This window comes from Macaca fascicularis, chromosome 4, assembly GCF_037993035.2.
Source record: "Macaca fascicularis isolate 582-1 chromosome 4, T2T-MFA8v1.1".
Classification (NCBI taxonomy): Eukaryota; Metazoa; Chordata; class Mammalia; order Primates; family Cercopithecidae; genus Macaca; species Macaca fascicularis.
In genome coordinates, this window is record NC_088378.1 from 42,882,753 (window position 1) to 42,898,502 (window position 15,750).

At 42.5% G+C, this 15,750-nt stretch overlaps 1 protein-coding gene across 9 annotated transcripts in view; it reads left to right on the forward strand.

Annotated features, from left to right (window-relative positions):
• Positions 1 to 15,750, forward strand: part of ECT2L (epithelial cell transforming 2 like) — a 111,705-nt gene that overhangs the window by 42,272 nt on the left and 53,683 nt on the right. For 8 of the 9 annotated variants that reach the window (XR_012433488.1, XM_005551975.5, XM_005551976.5 and 5 more), the window contains 5 exons: positions 1,820 to 2,072; positions 3,242 to 3,410; positions 5,320 to 5,458; positions 7,703 to 7,868; positions 12,739 to 12,867. Coding sequence is in view for 8 of the 9 variants with exons in the window: in XM_005551975.5 (XP_005552032.3) it covers positions 1,820 to 2,072; positions 3,242 to 3,410; positions 5,320 to 5,458; positions 7,703 to 7,868; positions 12,739 to 12,867 (856 nt within the window). In the remaining variant the exon portion in view is untranslated. Of the gene's footprint in view, positions 1 to 1,819; positions 2,073 to 3,241; positions 3,411 to 5,319; positions 5,459 to 5,530; positions 5,723 to 7,702; positions 7,869 to 12,738; positions 12,868 to 15,750 lie in introns of those variants that run through there. The other variant, XM_074037129.1, reaches the window with a different exon arrangement.

The window sequence follows — 15,750 nt, forward strand, 5'->3', positions numbered from 1 at the left end:
GTGAGTTTGTCTAATTCGGTATCGTCCTTCCTGAAAAGAATCTTAACTGAAAGCTGGTGTGATTACCAAGGCTCTTCCTCTCAGTGGGCCCTAAATTTCCATTTGTGTCCTCTCTTCCCTGTGAGAATGCTTAAGATTCTTTTCTACATCTAAGTCTTTTAGTCATAACTTTCTGTTCGGATTCTCAGCCTAACAAGCTTTACTTTGGAACTGACAAATGCCTTGAAGTAAAAAGTGATGCCAAATATCAGGCTTACCTCTCTGGGTTTCCCTTCTTTCTGGGGTCTCGGTTGAACAAGTCCTTATTGCATTGATAGCTCTATAATATAGCCTTCAAATAATTGTATAATATTTGGTCTAGATATTTCATTAGATCAAACCACATGAAATTTTCTTTTTCTTATGTCAAAATGGCTGCATATTGGCAATATCATATGCTTCAGTCAAAATTATTCTCAATGAGAGGGTTAATCTGAAAGAAACTATTCCATTATTGCTAGAAGCTGAATTTTCAGAATCTAGGGTTAATGTAACCAAATGCTATTGGAACACTAGATAAGTATCACAAAGAGGTCTAATACATACATTCACATATAATGTATATATTCATCAAATACTATTTTTCCTGTGGAACAAGATATGCTTCTTATTTCCAAGTCAAGTTCAGATAGTAAGTCAATAGTAGCATTTAAAAACCTTATATCTGGCCAGGTGCAGTGGCTCACACCTGTAATCCCAGCACTTTGGGAGGCTGAAGCGGGTGGATCACCTGAAGTCAGGAGTTCCAGACTAGCCTGGCCAACAGGGTGAAACCCCGTCTCTAGCAAAAATACAAAAAAACTAGCTGAGTATGGTGGCATGCACCTGTAATCCCAGCTACTCAGGAGGCTGAGGCAAGAGAATTGCTTGAACCCAGGAGGCAGAGGTTGTAGTGAGCTGAGATCGCACCACTGCACTCCAGCCTGGGTGACAGAGCAGGACTCTGTCTTAAAAAAAAAAAAAAAAAGAAAAAAAAAGAAAAATAAAAGGCCGCGCGCAGTGGCTCACACCTGTAATCCCAGCACTTTGGGAGGCCGAGGCGGGCGGATCACAAGGTCAGGAGATCAAGACCATACTGGCTAACACAGTGAAACCTTGTCTCTACTAAAAATACAAAAAAATTAGTCGGGTGTGGTGGCGGGTGCCTGTAGTCCCAGCTACTCGGGAGGCTGAGGCAGGAGAATGGCATGAACCCGGGAGGCGGAGCTTGCAGTGAGCTGAGATCGCGCCACTGCACTCCAGTCTGGGTGACACAGCGAGACTCCGTCTCAAAATATATAAAATAAAATATTTTTAGCTGGGCGCGGTGGCTCACGCCTGTAATCCCAGCACTTTGGGAGGCCGAGACGGGCGGATCACAAGGTCAGGAGATCGAGACCATCCTGGCTAACACGGTGAAACCCCGTCTCTACTAAAAAAGTACAAAAAACTAGCCGGGCGAGATGGCGGGCGCCTGTAGTCCCAGCTACTCGGGAGGCTGAGGCAGGAGAATGGCGTGAACCCGGGAGGCGGAGCTTACAGTGAGCTAAGATCCGGCCACTGCACTCCAGCCTGGGCGACAGAGTCAGACTCTGTCTCAAAACAAAACAAAACAAAACAAAAATTTTTAAACCTTATATTTTATATAAACATTGTAGAACAAATGTATTTGCATATAAATTCTCAGATTTTTGTACCAGAAATCTCAGTGTAATGAAAAAGTATCTGTGTACCTGAAAATATTATTGCTAGAAAACTGTCTGAAAACAATTTGTGACTCATCTTCCTCTTGTTTCTGAAGGATTGCTTATGGATGCCCAAATGCGTTAAGTTCGGGTGGTTTCTGCCCTATACTCCAACAGATAATGAGTATGGTGCTTGGAAGCGCCATTACGTTGCCTGTGTGTCCCACTTAGACTGGCTGACACCTAGGGAGGCTGCTGCTATTTATGGGACGCTGAATGAACCCAAAACAGAAGATGAGGAACTACTGGAGAGACAAAGAGAAAAGTGCTTGAGGAAAAGAATTTGGGAGGAAATTGCACTACGTAACAGTAAGTAGCATTTTAAACCTTTATATCTTATGTAAATATTGTAGAAACAAATGGATCACATACAAATTCCCACAGAGGAGGACGGCCCTGTCTTTCGCAGTACTCTGTCTTTATTTTCTAGAAGAGCTTTTTTCTTTATTGTATATTTCAAGTTAATTGATGAGAAAAACAAAGATTTCAGACAAAATATGTAAGGTTAAATATCAGTGTCTCCATTGCTGTTCTGGCTCCTTTCAGGCTTATAAGACCAAAAACAAAAAGCAGAAAGATGTTTGAACACGGATAAGAAGCAAATAAATAGGTTCAAAACAGAGGAACTGGGAGTGATGAAGAAAGGAGGAGAAATGAAAGTGAGAATGGAAGCAGGGAAAATGCCATTTAAAAAAGGAGAAAGAGGACATCTTTTTCCTCTCTTTTTAAAGCCTCTTTCAGTTACGCCCCCTATTTATTTAATTTATTTATATATTTTTGAGACAGGGTCTCACTCTGTCACCCAGGCTGTGCAGTGGTGTGATCTCTGGCTCTCTACAGCCTCAACTTCTGAGGCTCAAGTGATCCTCCCACCTCAGCCTCCCAAGTAGCTGGGACCACAGGTGCACACAACCATGCCCTGCTAATTTTTTTTATTTTTGTAGAGACGGGGTTTCTCCATGTTGGCCAGGCTGGTCCCGAATTCCTGGGCTCAAGTGACCCACCCACCCTGGCCTCCCAAGGTGCTGGGATTCCAGGCGTGAGCCACGGTGTCCAGCCTCAGCTAGGCCTTATGCTTTACGCAGTGTGTAAAAGAAAACAGCAAAACCGATTTGAGTTCTCCCGTGCTTTCTTCCCACTAACTCACCCTCCGGTGAGATTGTGACAAATAAGAAATTGCTTGAAGGCAAGAAGAAGGGCACAAATGAATGTGACACATATCAATTGATTAACTGGTCTCCTCAAGAAAAGGGTTGCTTGTTCTCTGAGCTGTGTTTCTTGACCTGAAATGACTGGTAGCTCACAGCCACAGTGCCGAGAGGATGAGAAATCCAAACAGAGTACATGAAAATGGCTGTAATTATTGTCATTTGGAATCTTGCCCTGGTACAGCTTTATTTTTGATGCCTTTATCTGTGTGGACTTGGCTGGGAGAAGTATGAAGTAATCAGCCCCGCCTGCTGCTTTTTGTTTTTCAGAGGAGTTATTCAAAGTTAGACCCCCTTGGGTTAGTGGAACTTGCTGCTCTAGCGTGCTAAAGCCCAGACGCCAACCACGCCTCTCCCAGACTGTAAGGGAGCGAGTGGGTTCACATGAAGCTTTGGAGAAACAGCTTGTTTTGACATCTTTAGAAATCTTGCCCAAGCGGTAAGCAAAATTCCATCTACTGACGGCTCAACACCATCCCAATACCAAACATTCATTCTAGAATAAATTTAGCTATCGTGCAGAAATCTTGTGTAATTCTGTGGCTCATATCCTCTGAAATATCAGTAAAGATAATTAATTTTCTAGAACAGTGGTCAAACATGCCTTCTGAAGAGGTAAACATATAACATCCAAAACTTACATTTTAAATATTCTTTTTTTTTTTTTTTTTTGAGATGAGGTCTTGCCACATTGCCCAGGCTGGTGTCAAACTTGTGGGCTCAAGCGTTCCTCCCACTCTCCTCCCAAATAGCTGCGATTACAGGCATGTGCCACTGAGCCCAGCTTGACATATTCTCAACTCTGCATTGAAGCTATATTGTGGATGTAGTATATTTTCTGTATAAAGTTATTGAGCAAAAATAACATTTTTTCCACAAGTGTTTTCTATGAAGTAAGAGTATCCAAATATAACTTCCACTTATATTTTTATGTACAAATATAATTCTTTTATTACCCAAAATAGAGAAACATCAGCTGCATTCAGTTACCAAATCATACTATAGACTGAAATTACCAGAAATTAAATTCTATCTGACATTCATAACCATTACCATTGTGCATCTGCTTAGAATTTCTTTTTAAACTTTTTTTTTTTTTTTTTTTTTGAGATGAAGTCTCATTCTGTCACCTAGGCTAGAGTGCAGTGGCACGATCTCAGCTTATTGCAACCTCTGCCTCCTGGGTTCAAGCGATTCTTCTGCCTCAGGCTCCTGAGTAGCTGGGACTACAGGCGTGCACTACCATGCCCGGCTAATTTTTGTATTTTTAGTACAGATGGGGTTTCACCATGTTGGCCAGGCTGGTCTCGAACTCCTGACCTCAGGTGATCCACCGGTCTCAGCCTCCAAAAGTGTTGGGATTACAAGTGTGAGCCACCATGCCCAGCCAACTTTGGATTCTTGAGATCATATAATCTCACTCACCTGTTTCAAATGAGGAAACTGAGGCCTAGGAAGGTGACGTGATTTACCCACATGTCAAAGTGTCAAACACTAGAACCTAAAACTCTAAGTTCCAACACTTTTTCAACTTCACCCACTGACGCTACATATGGATCTCTGTGTGTCTGAACATTTGTGAATGTGTGCATTCGCTTGTTCAAGGCACATAAAGAATTTTAAGAGGCCAGGCATGGTGGCTCACGCCTATAATCCCAGCACTTTGGGAGGCCAAGGTGCGAGGATCACTTGAAATCAGGAGTTGGAGACCAGCCTAGGCAACGTAGCGAGACCCCATCTGCTGGTTGTGATGGCATATACCTGAGGCTGAGGTGGGAGGATTGCTTGAGCCTGGGAAGTTGAGGCTGCAGTGAACTGTGAGGACACAACTGCACTCCTGCCTGGGTGACAGAGCAAGACCCTGTCACTTAAAACAAACAAACAAACAAACAAACAAAAAATATATATATATATGGAATTTTAAGAAGCACAGGGAAGCCCCTGCTGCTGGTATTGCTGGAGGTGAGGGTGGCTGTGGAGAGAATGAAGATATTATTCAGGAACAACCGAGGCCTAGAAGGAAATTCACAATCTCTCAGCTACTTCTTTTTAAATATCTTTTTGAACTCCCAAATACGTCATTACATTCATTTACGAGCTAAGTAAGTTCTGAGAGACTGTTCCAGCATCCCACATGTGGCGGAGGAGAGGCTCAGAGAACAGATTTGGCCTCACCCCACCCAGGAGCTCCATTTGCTACTGTCCCCACAAAACACAGGGAGAGGCTAAGGCACGGAGGCCACGTGCCTTGTAGAATAGAGCTGATGCCCAGAGACATATGCTGCTTACTTACCAAAACTCAAGGTAAGAGAACATGAAAACTTCTCATATTTCCTTTTTCTCCATAGAAGCAATATTTCTGGAAGCCATTCCTACCCTTTATTATCAAAGAAATATTGGCATGGAGTTCATAAAAATGATGACAGCTCTTCATATGCTCTCCGGCCACACTTCATATTAATATCATCCCGGATTCCTGCGTATGAGGTAGAGTATGTTATGAGGCCAGTCCTGTCCTGATAGGTTTTTTTTTTTTTTTTCATCTAGACTAGAGGGTGTGTGACAATCTTTTGGCCACCATGTTTATGAAAAATGATTCAACTTCTAAAAGGAAAATCAAGCCAGGTGTGGTGGCACATACCTGTAGTCCCAGCTACTCAGAAGGCTGAGGTGGGAGGATCACTGGAACCCAGGAGGTTGAGGCTGCAGCGAACTGTGATCACAACACTGCACTCCAGCCTGGGCAACAAAGTGAGACTCTGTTTCTATAAAAAAAATAAAAGGCCAGGTGCAGTGGCTTACACCTGTAATCCCAGCACTTTGGGAGGTCAAGGTAGGTGGATCACCTGAGGTCAGGAGTTCAAGACCAGCCTGGCCAACATGGCAAAACCCCATCTCTACTAAAAGTACAAAAAAAATAGCCGGGTGTGGTGGTGTGCACCTGTAGTCCCAGCTACTCAGGAGGGTGAGGCATGAGAATCGCTTGAACTCAGGAGGTGGAGGTTGTAGTGATCAGGATACTGCACTCCAGCCCGGGTGACAGAGTAAGTCTGTCTCAAAACAAACAAACAAAAAAAACAGAAGCGATAAAGGTAATCATACATCAAAATTATTTTGAAAAAGCATTAAAGGCCCAAACTTTTAACTGAGGCCTTTTAACTGAGAGGTGACAACTTACTCAAGTGTCAAAGTTTCAAACACTAGAACCTAAATTCTGAATTCTAAATCCTAAAATTCCAGCACTCTTTTAGCTTCACCCATTGATGCTACATGTAGATCTCTGTGTCTGAACATTTGTGAGAGTGTGTGTGTGTGTGTATTAGTCCATTCTCACTGCTATGAAGAAATACCCAAGACTGGGTAATTCATAAAGGAAAGAGGTTTAACTGACTCACAGTTTGACATGGCGAGGAGGCCTCAGGAAACTTACAGTCATGGCAGAAGGCTAAGGGAAAGCAAGGACCTTCTTCACATGCCAGCAGGAGAGAGAGCAATGAGCAGGGGAAATGCCACTTATGAAACCATCAGATCTCATGAAAACTCAGTGTCACGAGAACAGCATGCAGGAAACCGACGCCATGATCCAGTCACCTCCCACCAGGTCCCTCCCTCAACACACGGGGATTATGGGGATTACAATTCAAGATGAGATTTGGGTGGGGACACAGAGCCAAACCATATCAGTGTGCATGTCCAATAAATTTCTGTTGAATTTAATTTGTTGCACTTAATCCAAAAAAGGAGCATGCTGATTAAGAATTACTTTGAAACTTCTGAAATTCCCAAATAGTATTATGTAACCACCATCTCACAATAGAACAATGTCAGAAATCCTGTTTGATTTCTCTATAATGAAGTTATATATTTTAATTTTAATCTGAATAATATAAAAATAAAGGAAGCACAAAGACAATCTTTGTATCTATATATGTGAGTGTATTTGTATGTATATATGTGTATGTGTGTGAATATGCACACATAGGCACATATACTTAGAAAAGTTTCTATTTGTAACAAAATGGCTCCTTTTAAGATACGAACTCACTTCTTCTGGGCATCTAGGAGTCAGCTCTAATCACTGATAACCGGTGAGCTCAGTGGATCCACATGAAAGCAAGATCAGAGCCTTGATCTCCATGTGGGCCATAGATAGTTTCCACAGTGTTTAACAATGCATCATGCTGGCCGGGCATGGTGGCTCACACCTATAATCCCAACACTTTGAGGCCAAGGCAGGAGGATTGCTGGGACTACAGGCACATGCCACCACACCTGCCTAATTTTTTATTTTTTGTAGAGACAGGGGTTTCACCATGTTGCCCAGGCTGGTCTTGAACTCCTGAGCTCAAGTTATCCAGCAGCCTCAGTCTCCCAGAGTGCTGGGGTTACAAGTGTGAGCCACTGTGCTTGGCCACTATTACTTTTTAAAAGTTATTTATATGTCTTTGTGCATGTTGTGCACAAAGATAAAAAGGCTGGAAGAAAATAATCTAAATTGTTAATAGTATTTATCTCTGAGTGGAGTTACATGTGTACTTAATTTTCTCCTCTTATAATTAGAAATAAACTAATTTTAATAGAAACCAATGAAGGAGGAAGCTTATCTTCTTCCATAATCTCTGAAAATTCTTTAGAAATCACGGCATATTTTGTATCCATTCTATTTCCTTCATTAATAAATATTCTAAAATAGTGGGTCTCGGCTCCTGCAACTTTGGTTTCATTCTCCAGATGGTAGTGGAGAGCGTGAAGGCTGGTGTCGTTTCTGTGGTATATGAACACAGCGTAACCCTGGAGAGCCTGCTGTATCTGATAGAAAAAGCTCTGGATGGGAGGAAGGCACAGAGCATGGGAATATTTAGCGATGGAGATAGCAGAGAAATCAATTTACTCCAAGGTAGGCCTGGGGATTGACGATGAACAACCATGCAACTTCATGCTGTGCGGTTTGTCCACAGTATGACTTTCGGAGGACTATTTCAGTTCCAAGTTGCTAAGATGTATTGATTTTTTGGCTTTATGAAAAAAGTGAAGCTTTTTTTTTTTTTTTTTTTCTTGATTCAGGGTCTCTTTCTGTCACCCAAGCTGGAGTGCAGTGGTGTGATCACGGCTCCCTGCAGCCTGGACTTCCCAGGCTCAAGTGATCTACCCACCTCAGCCTACTAAGCAGCTGGGACCACAGGTGTGTGCCGCCACGCCCAGCTAATTTTTGTATTTTTTGTAGAGATGGGCTTTCTCCATGTTGCCCATGCTGGTCCCAAACTCCTGGGCTCAAGTGATTCTCCTGCCTTAGCCTCTTGAAGTGCTGGGATTACAGGGGTGAGCCACCACACACTGACTTGAAGCAATTTTTTTGATGACCGTTTTTTCAAATTTTGATTCAAGAAACAGTTTACTGTCTTAACCATTTTGAAGTGTGCAGTTCAGTATTGTTGGTTCACACTGTTGTGAAACAGATCTCCAAAAATTTTCCATCTTGCAAAACTGAAACGCTGTGCCCACTGAAAACAAACTTCTCTCTTCTCCTTTCCACAGGCCCGGCAACCACCATTCCACCTTGTTTCTGTGAATTTGACTATTTTAGATGCCTCTTATAGGGGAACCACACAGTATTTGTCTTGTCTTCTTGTGAATTGCTTTTTTTTTTTTTGAGACAGAGTCTCGCTCTTGTCACCCAGGCTGGAGTGCAGCGGCACAATCTCAGCTCACTGCAACCTCTCTCTGCCTCCGGGATTCAAGTGATTCTCCTGCCTCAGCCTCCCAAGTAGCTGTGATTACAGGTGTCCACCACCATGCCTGACTAATTTTTACATTTTTAGTAGAGATGGGGTTCCAGCATGGTGGCCAGGCTGGTCTTGAACTCCTAACCTCCAGTGATCCACCTGCCTCAGCCTCCCAAAGTGCTGGGATTACAGGCATGAGCCACTTTGCCTGGCCGTGACTGGCTTATGTCACTTAGTATAACGTCCTGAAAGGTCATCCGTGTTGTATGTGTTCCTTTTAAGGGCATATATACAGCACGTTTTGTTTACCTGTTCATCCACTGATGGACACTGGGTTGCTTCCACTTCTACCGTGAATAGTGCTGCTATTGTTGAATATGGGTATGCAACCATCTCTTTGAGATCCTGCTTTCAATTCTGGATATGTACCAGAAGTGAGATTGACAGATTATATGATGGTTCTATTTTTACTTTTTAAAGAAATCTCCAGCCTGCTGCAGTGGCTCACACCTATAATCCCAACACTTTGGGAGGCTGAGGTGGGTGGATCACCTAAGGTTGGCAGATTGAGACCAGCCTGACCAACATAGAGAAACCCCGTCTCTACTAAAAATACAAAATTAGCCAGATGTGGTAGTGCATGCCTGAAATCCCAGCTACTCGGGAGGCTGAGGCAGGAGAATTGCTTGAACCCGGGAGGTGGAGGTTGCAGTGAGCCAAGATCGCGCCACTGAACTCCAGCCTGGGCAATAAGAATGAAACTCCATCTCAAAAAAAAAAAAAAAAGAAAGAAAGAAAGAAAAAGAAATCTCGATGCTGTTTTCCATAGCGGTTGCATCATTTCCTAATCCCACCAACAGTGCACAAGGGTTATAGTCTCTACACATCCCACATCCTTGCCAACACTTATTTTCTGTGTGTATCTGTGCTTTTTATTTATTTTTTGTTTTGTTTTATTGGTTGTTTTTGGAGACAGAGCCTTGCTCTGTTGCCCAAGGTGAAATGCAGTGGCGTGATCATAGCTCACTGTAGCCTTGAACTCCTAGGCTCAAGTGATCCTTTTTCCTTAGCGTCCTGAGTAGCTGATGCACACCATCATATCCAGCTAATTTCTATTTTTATTTTTTAGAGATGGGGTCCCACTATATTGTCCAGGCTGGTCTGGAACACCTAGCCTCAAGCAATCCTTCCACTTCAGTCCCCAACATGCTGGGATTACAGGTGTGAGACACCATGCCTAGCCTTTTTTTTTTTTTTAATAGTAGCCATCCTAATGGATGTAATATCTCATTGTGGTTTTGATTTGCATTTCTCTGATTAGTGATGTCAAGCATCTTTTCATAGGCTTGTTGGCCATTTGTTTATCTTCTTTAGAGAAATGTCTATTCATGTCCTTTGCACATTTTTAAAAAGTAGGTTATTTGATTTTTTTCACTGTTGAGTTAGAGTTCATATATTCCAAATATTAATCCCTTGTCAAATATATGATTTGCAAATATTTTCTCCCATTACATAGATTTCATTTTCACTCTGTTGATTGTACACTTTGATGCACAAAAGTTTTAAATTTGATGAAAGTGCAGCAATTTTAATAGCAAATACTAAGATCTATAAATTGGTATACACTAACATTTATTATATTCCTAGTTGGCTTATACTACAAAGGAAAGGAATGGCTGATATCGTCAACTTGTTACAGGGCAGCTATCAAAAATCTCAATGGGGTGGAGCATGGTGGCTCACACTTGTAATCCTGACACTTTGGGAGGCCGAGATAGGTGGCTCTTTTGAGCCCAGGAGCCCACACTAGCCTGGGCAACATGGCGAAACCCCATCTCTACAAAAAAATACGAAGAAATTAACTGGGTGTGGTGGCACACACCTCTGTAGTCCCAGCTACGCCTTGGGAGGCTGAGGTGGGAGGATCCCTGGAGCCCAGCAGGGCGGAGGTTGAAGTGAGCCATTGAATCACTGCACTCCAGTCTGGGCTACAAAACAAGACCTGGTCTTAAAAAAAAACAAAAACAAAAGCAAAAACAAACCAAAAACCCCCAACCCCCTGCCCCTCAAAACAAACCTCAATGGTTACTTTTGTTCAGGAGAAAGAGATGATGAATGTTTTAGAAGTAAATATCTAGTTTCTATTCTTATAACTTACATTCTTCCTTGCTTACACTTAAAGTAAAATTGTTTTAAAACTTACGCAATTGAACTCTTCCATCATTGTGGGATGAGGGGAGAGAAGGAATAAGATGGTCCCAGATATGGCTGGAGTAAACCAGCAAAATGGCAAAGTGAGTCCCTGAGTCACCTGTCAAATTGTCATCTCTGTGGTTGGGACTTCATGTACTTGGAAAGTTTCAGTGAAATTTATCATTGGCAGAAACCAATTGTCTTTTGTTTCACTTTACCTTACTTCTGGTTTTCCCTGTTTAGCTTACCTGTGCCTAGGGCAAGTTGTGTTCCACATCGTTTTTCTATGTCCTCCCAAAGTAAAGCACAGATACTATTTGTTTGGGGTTTAAATGTATAATGACATAGTAACTCTTCTCTAAATGGTGCAGAGATATTGGCAAGTTTATATGATGGGAGTAAGTTTATCTCGTGTAGAATGTCCTATTAGAGTTTCTTGATCTCAGCCTTTTTGTTCTCCAGGTAAGAAAAGTTTTCAAACTCTGCCTTTTCCTTATTCTGGGTGTTTTTTTGCTTTTTTTTTTTTTGAGACGGAGTCCAGCTCTGTCGCCCAGGCTGGAGTGCAGTGGCCAGATCTCAGCTCACTGCAAGCTCCGCCTCCCGGGTTTATGCCATTCTCCTGCCTCAGCCTCCCGAGTAGCTGGGACTACAGGCGCCCGCCACCTCGCCCGGCTAGTTTTTTTTTGTATTTTTTAGTAGAGACGGGGTTTCACCGTGTTAACCAGGATGGTCTCGATCTCCTGACCTTGTGATCCGCCCGTCTCGGCCTCCCAAAGTGCTGGGATTACAGGCTTGAGCCACCGCGCCCAGCCTTTTTGTTTTGTTTTGAGATGGAGTCTCACTCTGTCGCCCAGGATGGAGTACAGTGTCGCAATCTCGGCTCACTGCAACCTCCGCCTCCAGGGTTCAAGCGATTCTTCTGCCTCAGCCTCCTGAGTAGCTGGGATTACAGGCATGCGTCACCATGCCCAGCTAATCTTTGTATTTTTAGTAGAGATGGGGTTTCACCATATTGGCCAGGCTGATCTCGAACTCCTGACCTTGTGATCCGCCTGCCTCGGCCTCCCAAAGTGTTGGGATTACAGGCATGAGCCACCGCTCCTGGCCCTTATTTTGTTTTTTTTTAAGCAACAGTAACAATGACAAAATACCTCAAACAACTAGTTTCCTTCTGTATAATTGTGGTGTTTTCCCAAAAGCTTTTGCTTTCAAAACAACATCAAAACAAAGTCGGCTACCCTGTCACATGAAGAAGTCCTTTCTCCCTCCCAGTGGGAGGGAGTGAAACACCAGAATTCTTTGCCTGTTTTCATTTCATCCCCAGAGCCTGGGAATGTGGAGTTTCCAGGACTCCTTTAGAAATGGGTCCAGACCCATGCAGCTTAGCGGAATCATCACACAGAATTGTCGGGAAGTGAGAGAAAAGGAGAGTTTCCGTTGATGGTTACCATCTCTGGGAGCCTCACTTCTGCTCTGCACTATTTATTTTTTGATTGACAATCCTGGGAAACAGTTCTACTTTGGAACTTGGTTGCAAAGTCCCATGACTTGCTGGCCATCCACCCTAAACCCTGCATGTGCCTGATACCTTACCCTGCGGCACAGTGGAGGCAGAAATGCAGTGTCCTCAACCGGAGTGCATACGGTCCAATTCACCCAGGATGTGAAGGAGAACAGGGCCATGGTGATGGCCCCGACACGGTGCAGGAAGAAGCAGAGGTGCCTCAGGTATCTTGGTCTTACAGGCCGATGGCATTTTGGTTTTGTGCTTACATTTTCACAAACTGCTAATAATTTCTGTTCAGGATTATGTTACCAACTAATATGACATTTTGATTTTTTTTTCCTCAGGCTATAAAATTGGTGTTAAAAATTTACTGAGGCCTGAAGTGAGAGATTTCTGGGAGAAATTAGGAAGCTATGTGGCCACTGAAGAAGAAGGGGGTCACGTGGACTTCTTCGTGCCCCTTGGAGCATCAGGTTAGCTCGGAACACCTCGTACAGAGACAGTGGCCTTGCCACTTCATGGGGATATGTTGTGAATTACTGAAATGCCCCTGGGTCAAATGATTCAGTCACATTTCATGCTTCAATTTCTTTTTTCTTTATACTTCACATATCCAGGTATTTCAGGAAAGTAGCAGTGAGGGATAGTGATGAGAGTAACCTGTCTCTGCAGAAATACAGTCCCTAAATGGCAAGACCCAGCAGCATTATTTATATTTATTCTGGAAAACACAATAAAACCAGCATCCAGGATATAAGGGAAGGTGCCTGACCATCATAGGAGCCATAATCATTCAATCCGAGGAAACGCCCCCTGCTGCCTTCTGAACCTGGAGTAGGCATGAACTTTGGTGACCAAGAACCTGAACTTGAGTTCCATCCACACCATCGTTTAGCTTTGTGGCATTAGGCAAACTTGTGGACCTCCATTTCCTCATATGAAATTAGAACAACAGTATCTTAGTGTGTCTTAAGGACTTGTGAATATCAAGATGACATAAATATTTAAATAATAAATATAGTATATATTCTTAGATAATATTAAAAACAGCGAAGTGCTTTATAAAGATGAGTATGGCTAATGACTAAGGTTGCTGATATCATTTTAAGTGGCTGCCTATCTAGAATCAGCAACTCTGATTCAAAGTTGATTTCTATGCTTGAAGAGAAACTTCAGAAGCATTAAGTGAAATTCACTCTTTGAGATCTGTTCAGTAAAAGCTCTGGATTCATGGACAATGTTTTACCAAGCAGAGCAGGGGAGAGGGAATGTGAAATTAAATTATCTCATGCTGTTTTGTTGTTGTTGTTGTTGTTAGCCATTCCTTGGGGAACTGTGAGTTTTAAAATTCTTTCTACTCCTCAAATTTCACAGGACTGTTGGACATATGCAAAGCAAGCCCCTGGCAGGCTTCAATCAGGGGACAGGAAAAAAAAGAATGGGAAAGAATTTTTTAAAACATGTAAATAATTTTACAAAGTTATTCCAGTTACATATATATATATTTCTTAAATCTCAATTATGTAGAAAATACGCTGGTCGGGTGTGGTGGCTCATGCCTGTAATCCCAGTACTTTGGGAGGCCAAGGTGGGCAGAGCAACTGAGGTCAGGGTTCGGGACTAGCCTGGCCAATATGGCGAAACCCCATCTCTACTAAAAATAGAAAAAATTAGCTGGGTGTGGTGGTGGGTACCTGTAATCCCAGCTACTCAGGAGGCTGAGGCCGGAGAATCTGCTGGGAGGCAGAGGTTGCTGTGAGCCAAGATCACACCACTACACTCCAACCTGGGCGACAGAGTGAGACTCTGCCTCAGGAAAAAAAAAAAAAAAAAGAAAATACGCATAGAAAAATCTAAAAGGAAATATACCAAAATATTAACAGCACCTATTTCTAGATGCGTTTTGTAATTTTCCTACTTTTCTACTTTTGAACTTAGTTTTAAAAGACTAGGTTACAAAGAGTTAGATGGCGTGATCTCATTGTTTACAACATGCGTGAGTTGGTGTATGTATTTATAGAAAAAGATTTGGAAGGATGTATACCAAGGTCTTGACACTAGTTGGATATAAGTGAGTTTTCCTTTCTTTTTTTCTCCCTTTAATTTATTTTGTCTCAATTTCCTGTAATGAACTAATATTACTTTTATAATAAGAACAAAACAAATATTTTAAGTGAAGAAGAAAGGACTTGGGAAAGTATTGAAAGGCAGAATAAGAATAAAGGGGGGAAAGTGGATTCAGTGACATAAAATTATCTCAAGTGAAACTTAATGACACTCAAAAACTAGGCTTCTCATCCCCATTCTGGGCCCCAAAATTCTCATCAAATGTAATATTCACCTGGATGCATCAAAGATCATTGACTTCTCAGTCCAAATATCTCTTTTCCACCACTTCAGGCATCCCTCTTAGGCTTGTCAGCCCAGTAGCTGTATCACCCCTAAAATCTTGATTTCAAGTATTTATCTTTGAGAACCATTTTCAAATCATGTACTCAAATACCCCCACCACAGCAATTCTTTTCGTCTTTTTTTTTTTTTCCCCTGGATGGAGTATCACTCTGTTGCCCAGGCTGGAGTGCAGTGGCGTGATCTTGGCTCACTGCAACCTCCACCTCCCGGGCTCAAGCGATTCTTCTCAGCCTCCCAAGTAGCTGGGACTACAGGCATGCGACACCACACCCAGCTAATTTTTGTAATTTCAGTAGAGACAGGGTTTCACCATATTGGCCAGGCTGGTCTAGAACTTCTAACCTCATGATCCGCCCACCTCGGCCTCCCAAAGTGCTGGGATTACAGGCATAAGCCACCACACCTGGCCCAGCAATTCTTTATCTAAGACCTCCAGCCTACACGCTCCAACTTTTTCACTATCACCACGTCTTCATTTTTGCTTCCTTTCCTGTTAAATTTGGATTTAATGGCCCAACTTTATCATCACTCCCTTGCTAAGAATCTGAACTTCCTTGTCTTTTTTGGGTAAATCCCAATTCATTTGGCTAAATCCCAATGTTAGTTAAAACACAACTCTCTGCACACGCTATACCTGTGGGTACTAAAGCAGCTTTAAAGACTGTTGGAGTAAGTGATACAACTGTTCTGATTGGTCTAACTTTACTTTGGTGACATAACTGTCAAATGGGATTGCAACACTGATGAGCAATTTCCTTGGTAAATTCATTTTCACACTCTTTGAGATGACAATTTTATCTCTTCTCTTTAGACAATCTTTCAATAACCCTGTCTCTCAGCTTTGACCTCACCTTTTAGTTCCCTGAGAAAACAGAATCATATGGGAACTCCCTAATTTTCCTCCCACCATCGAATCCACCACTAGCTCCACCTTTTACTTTTTA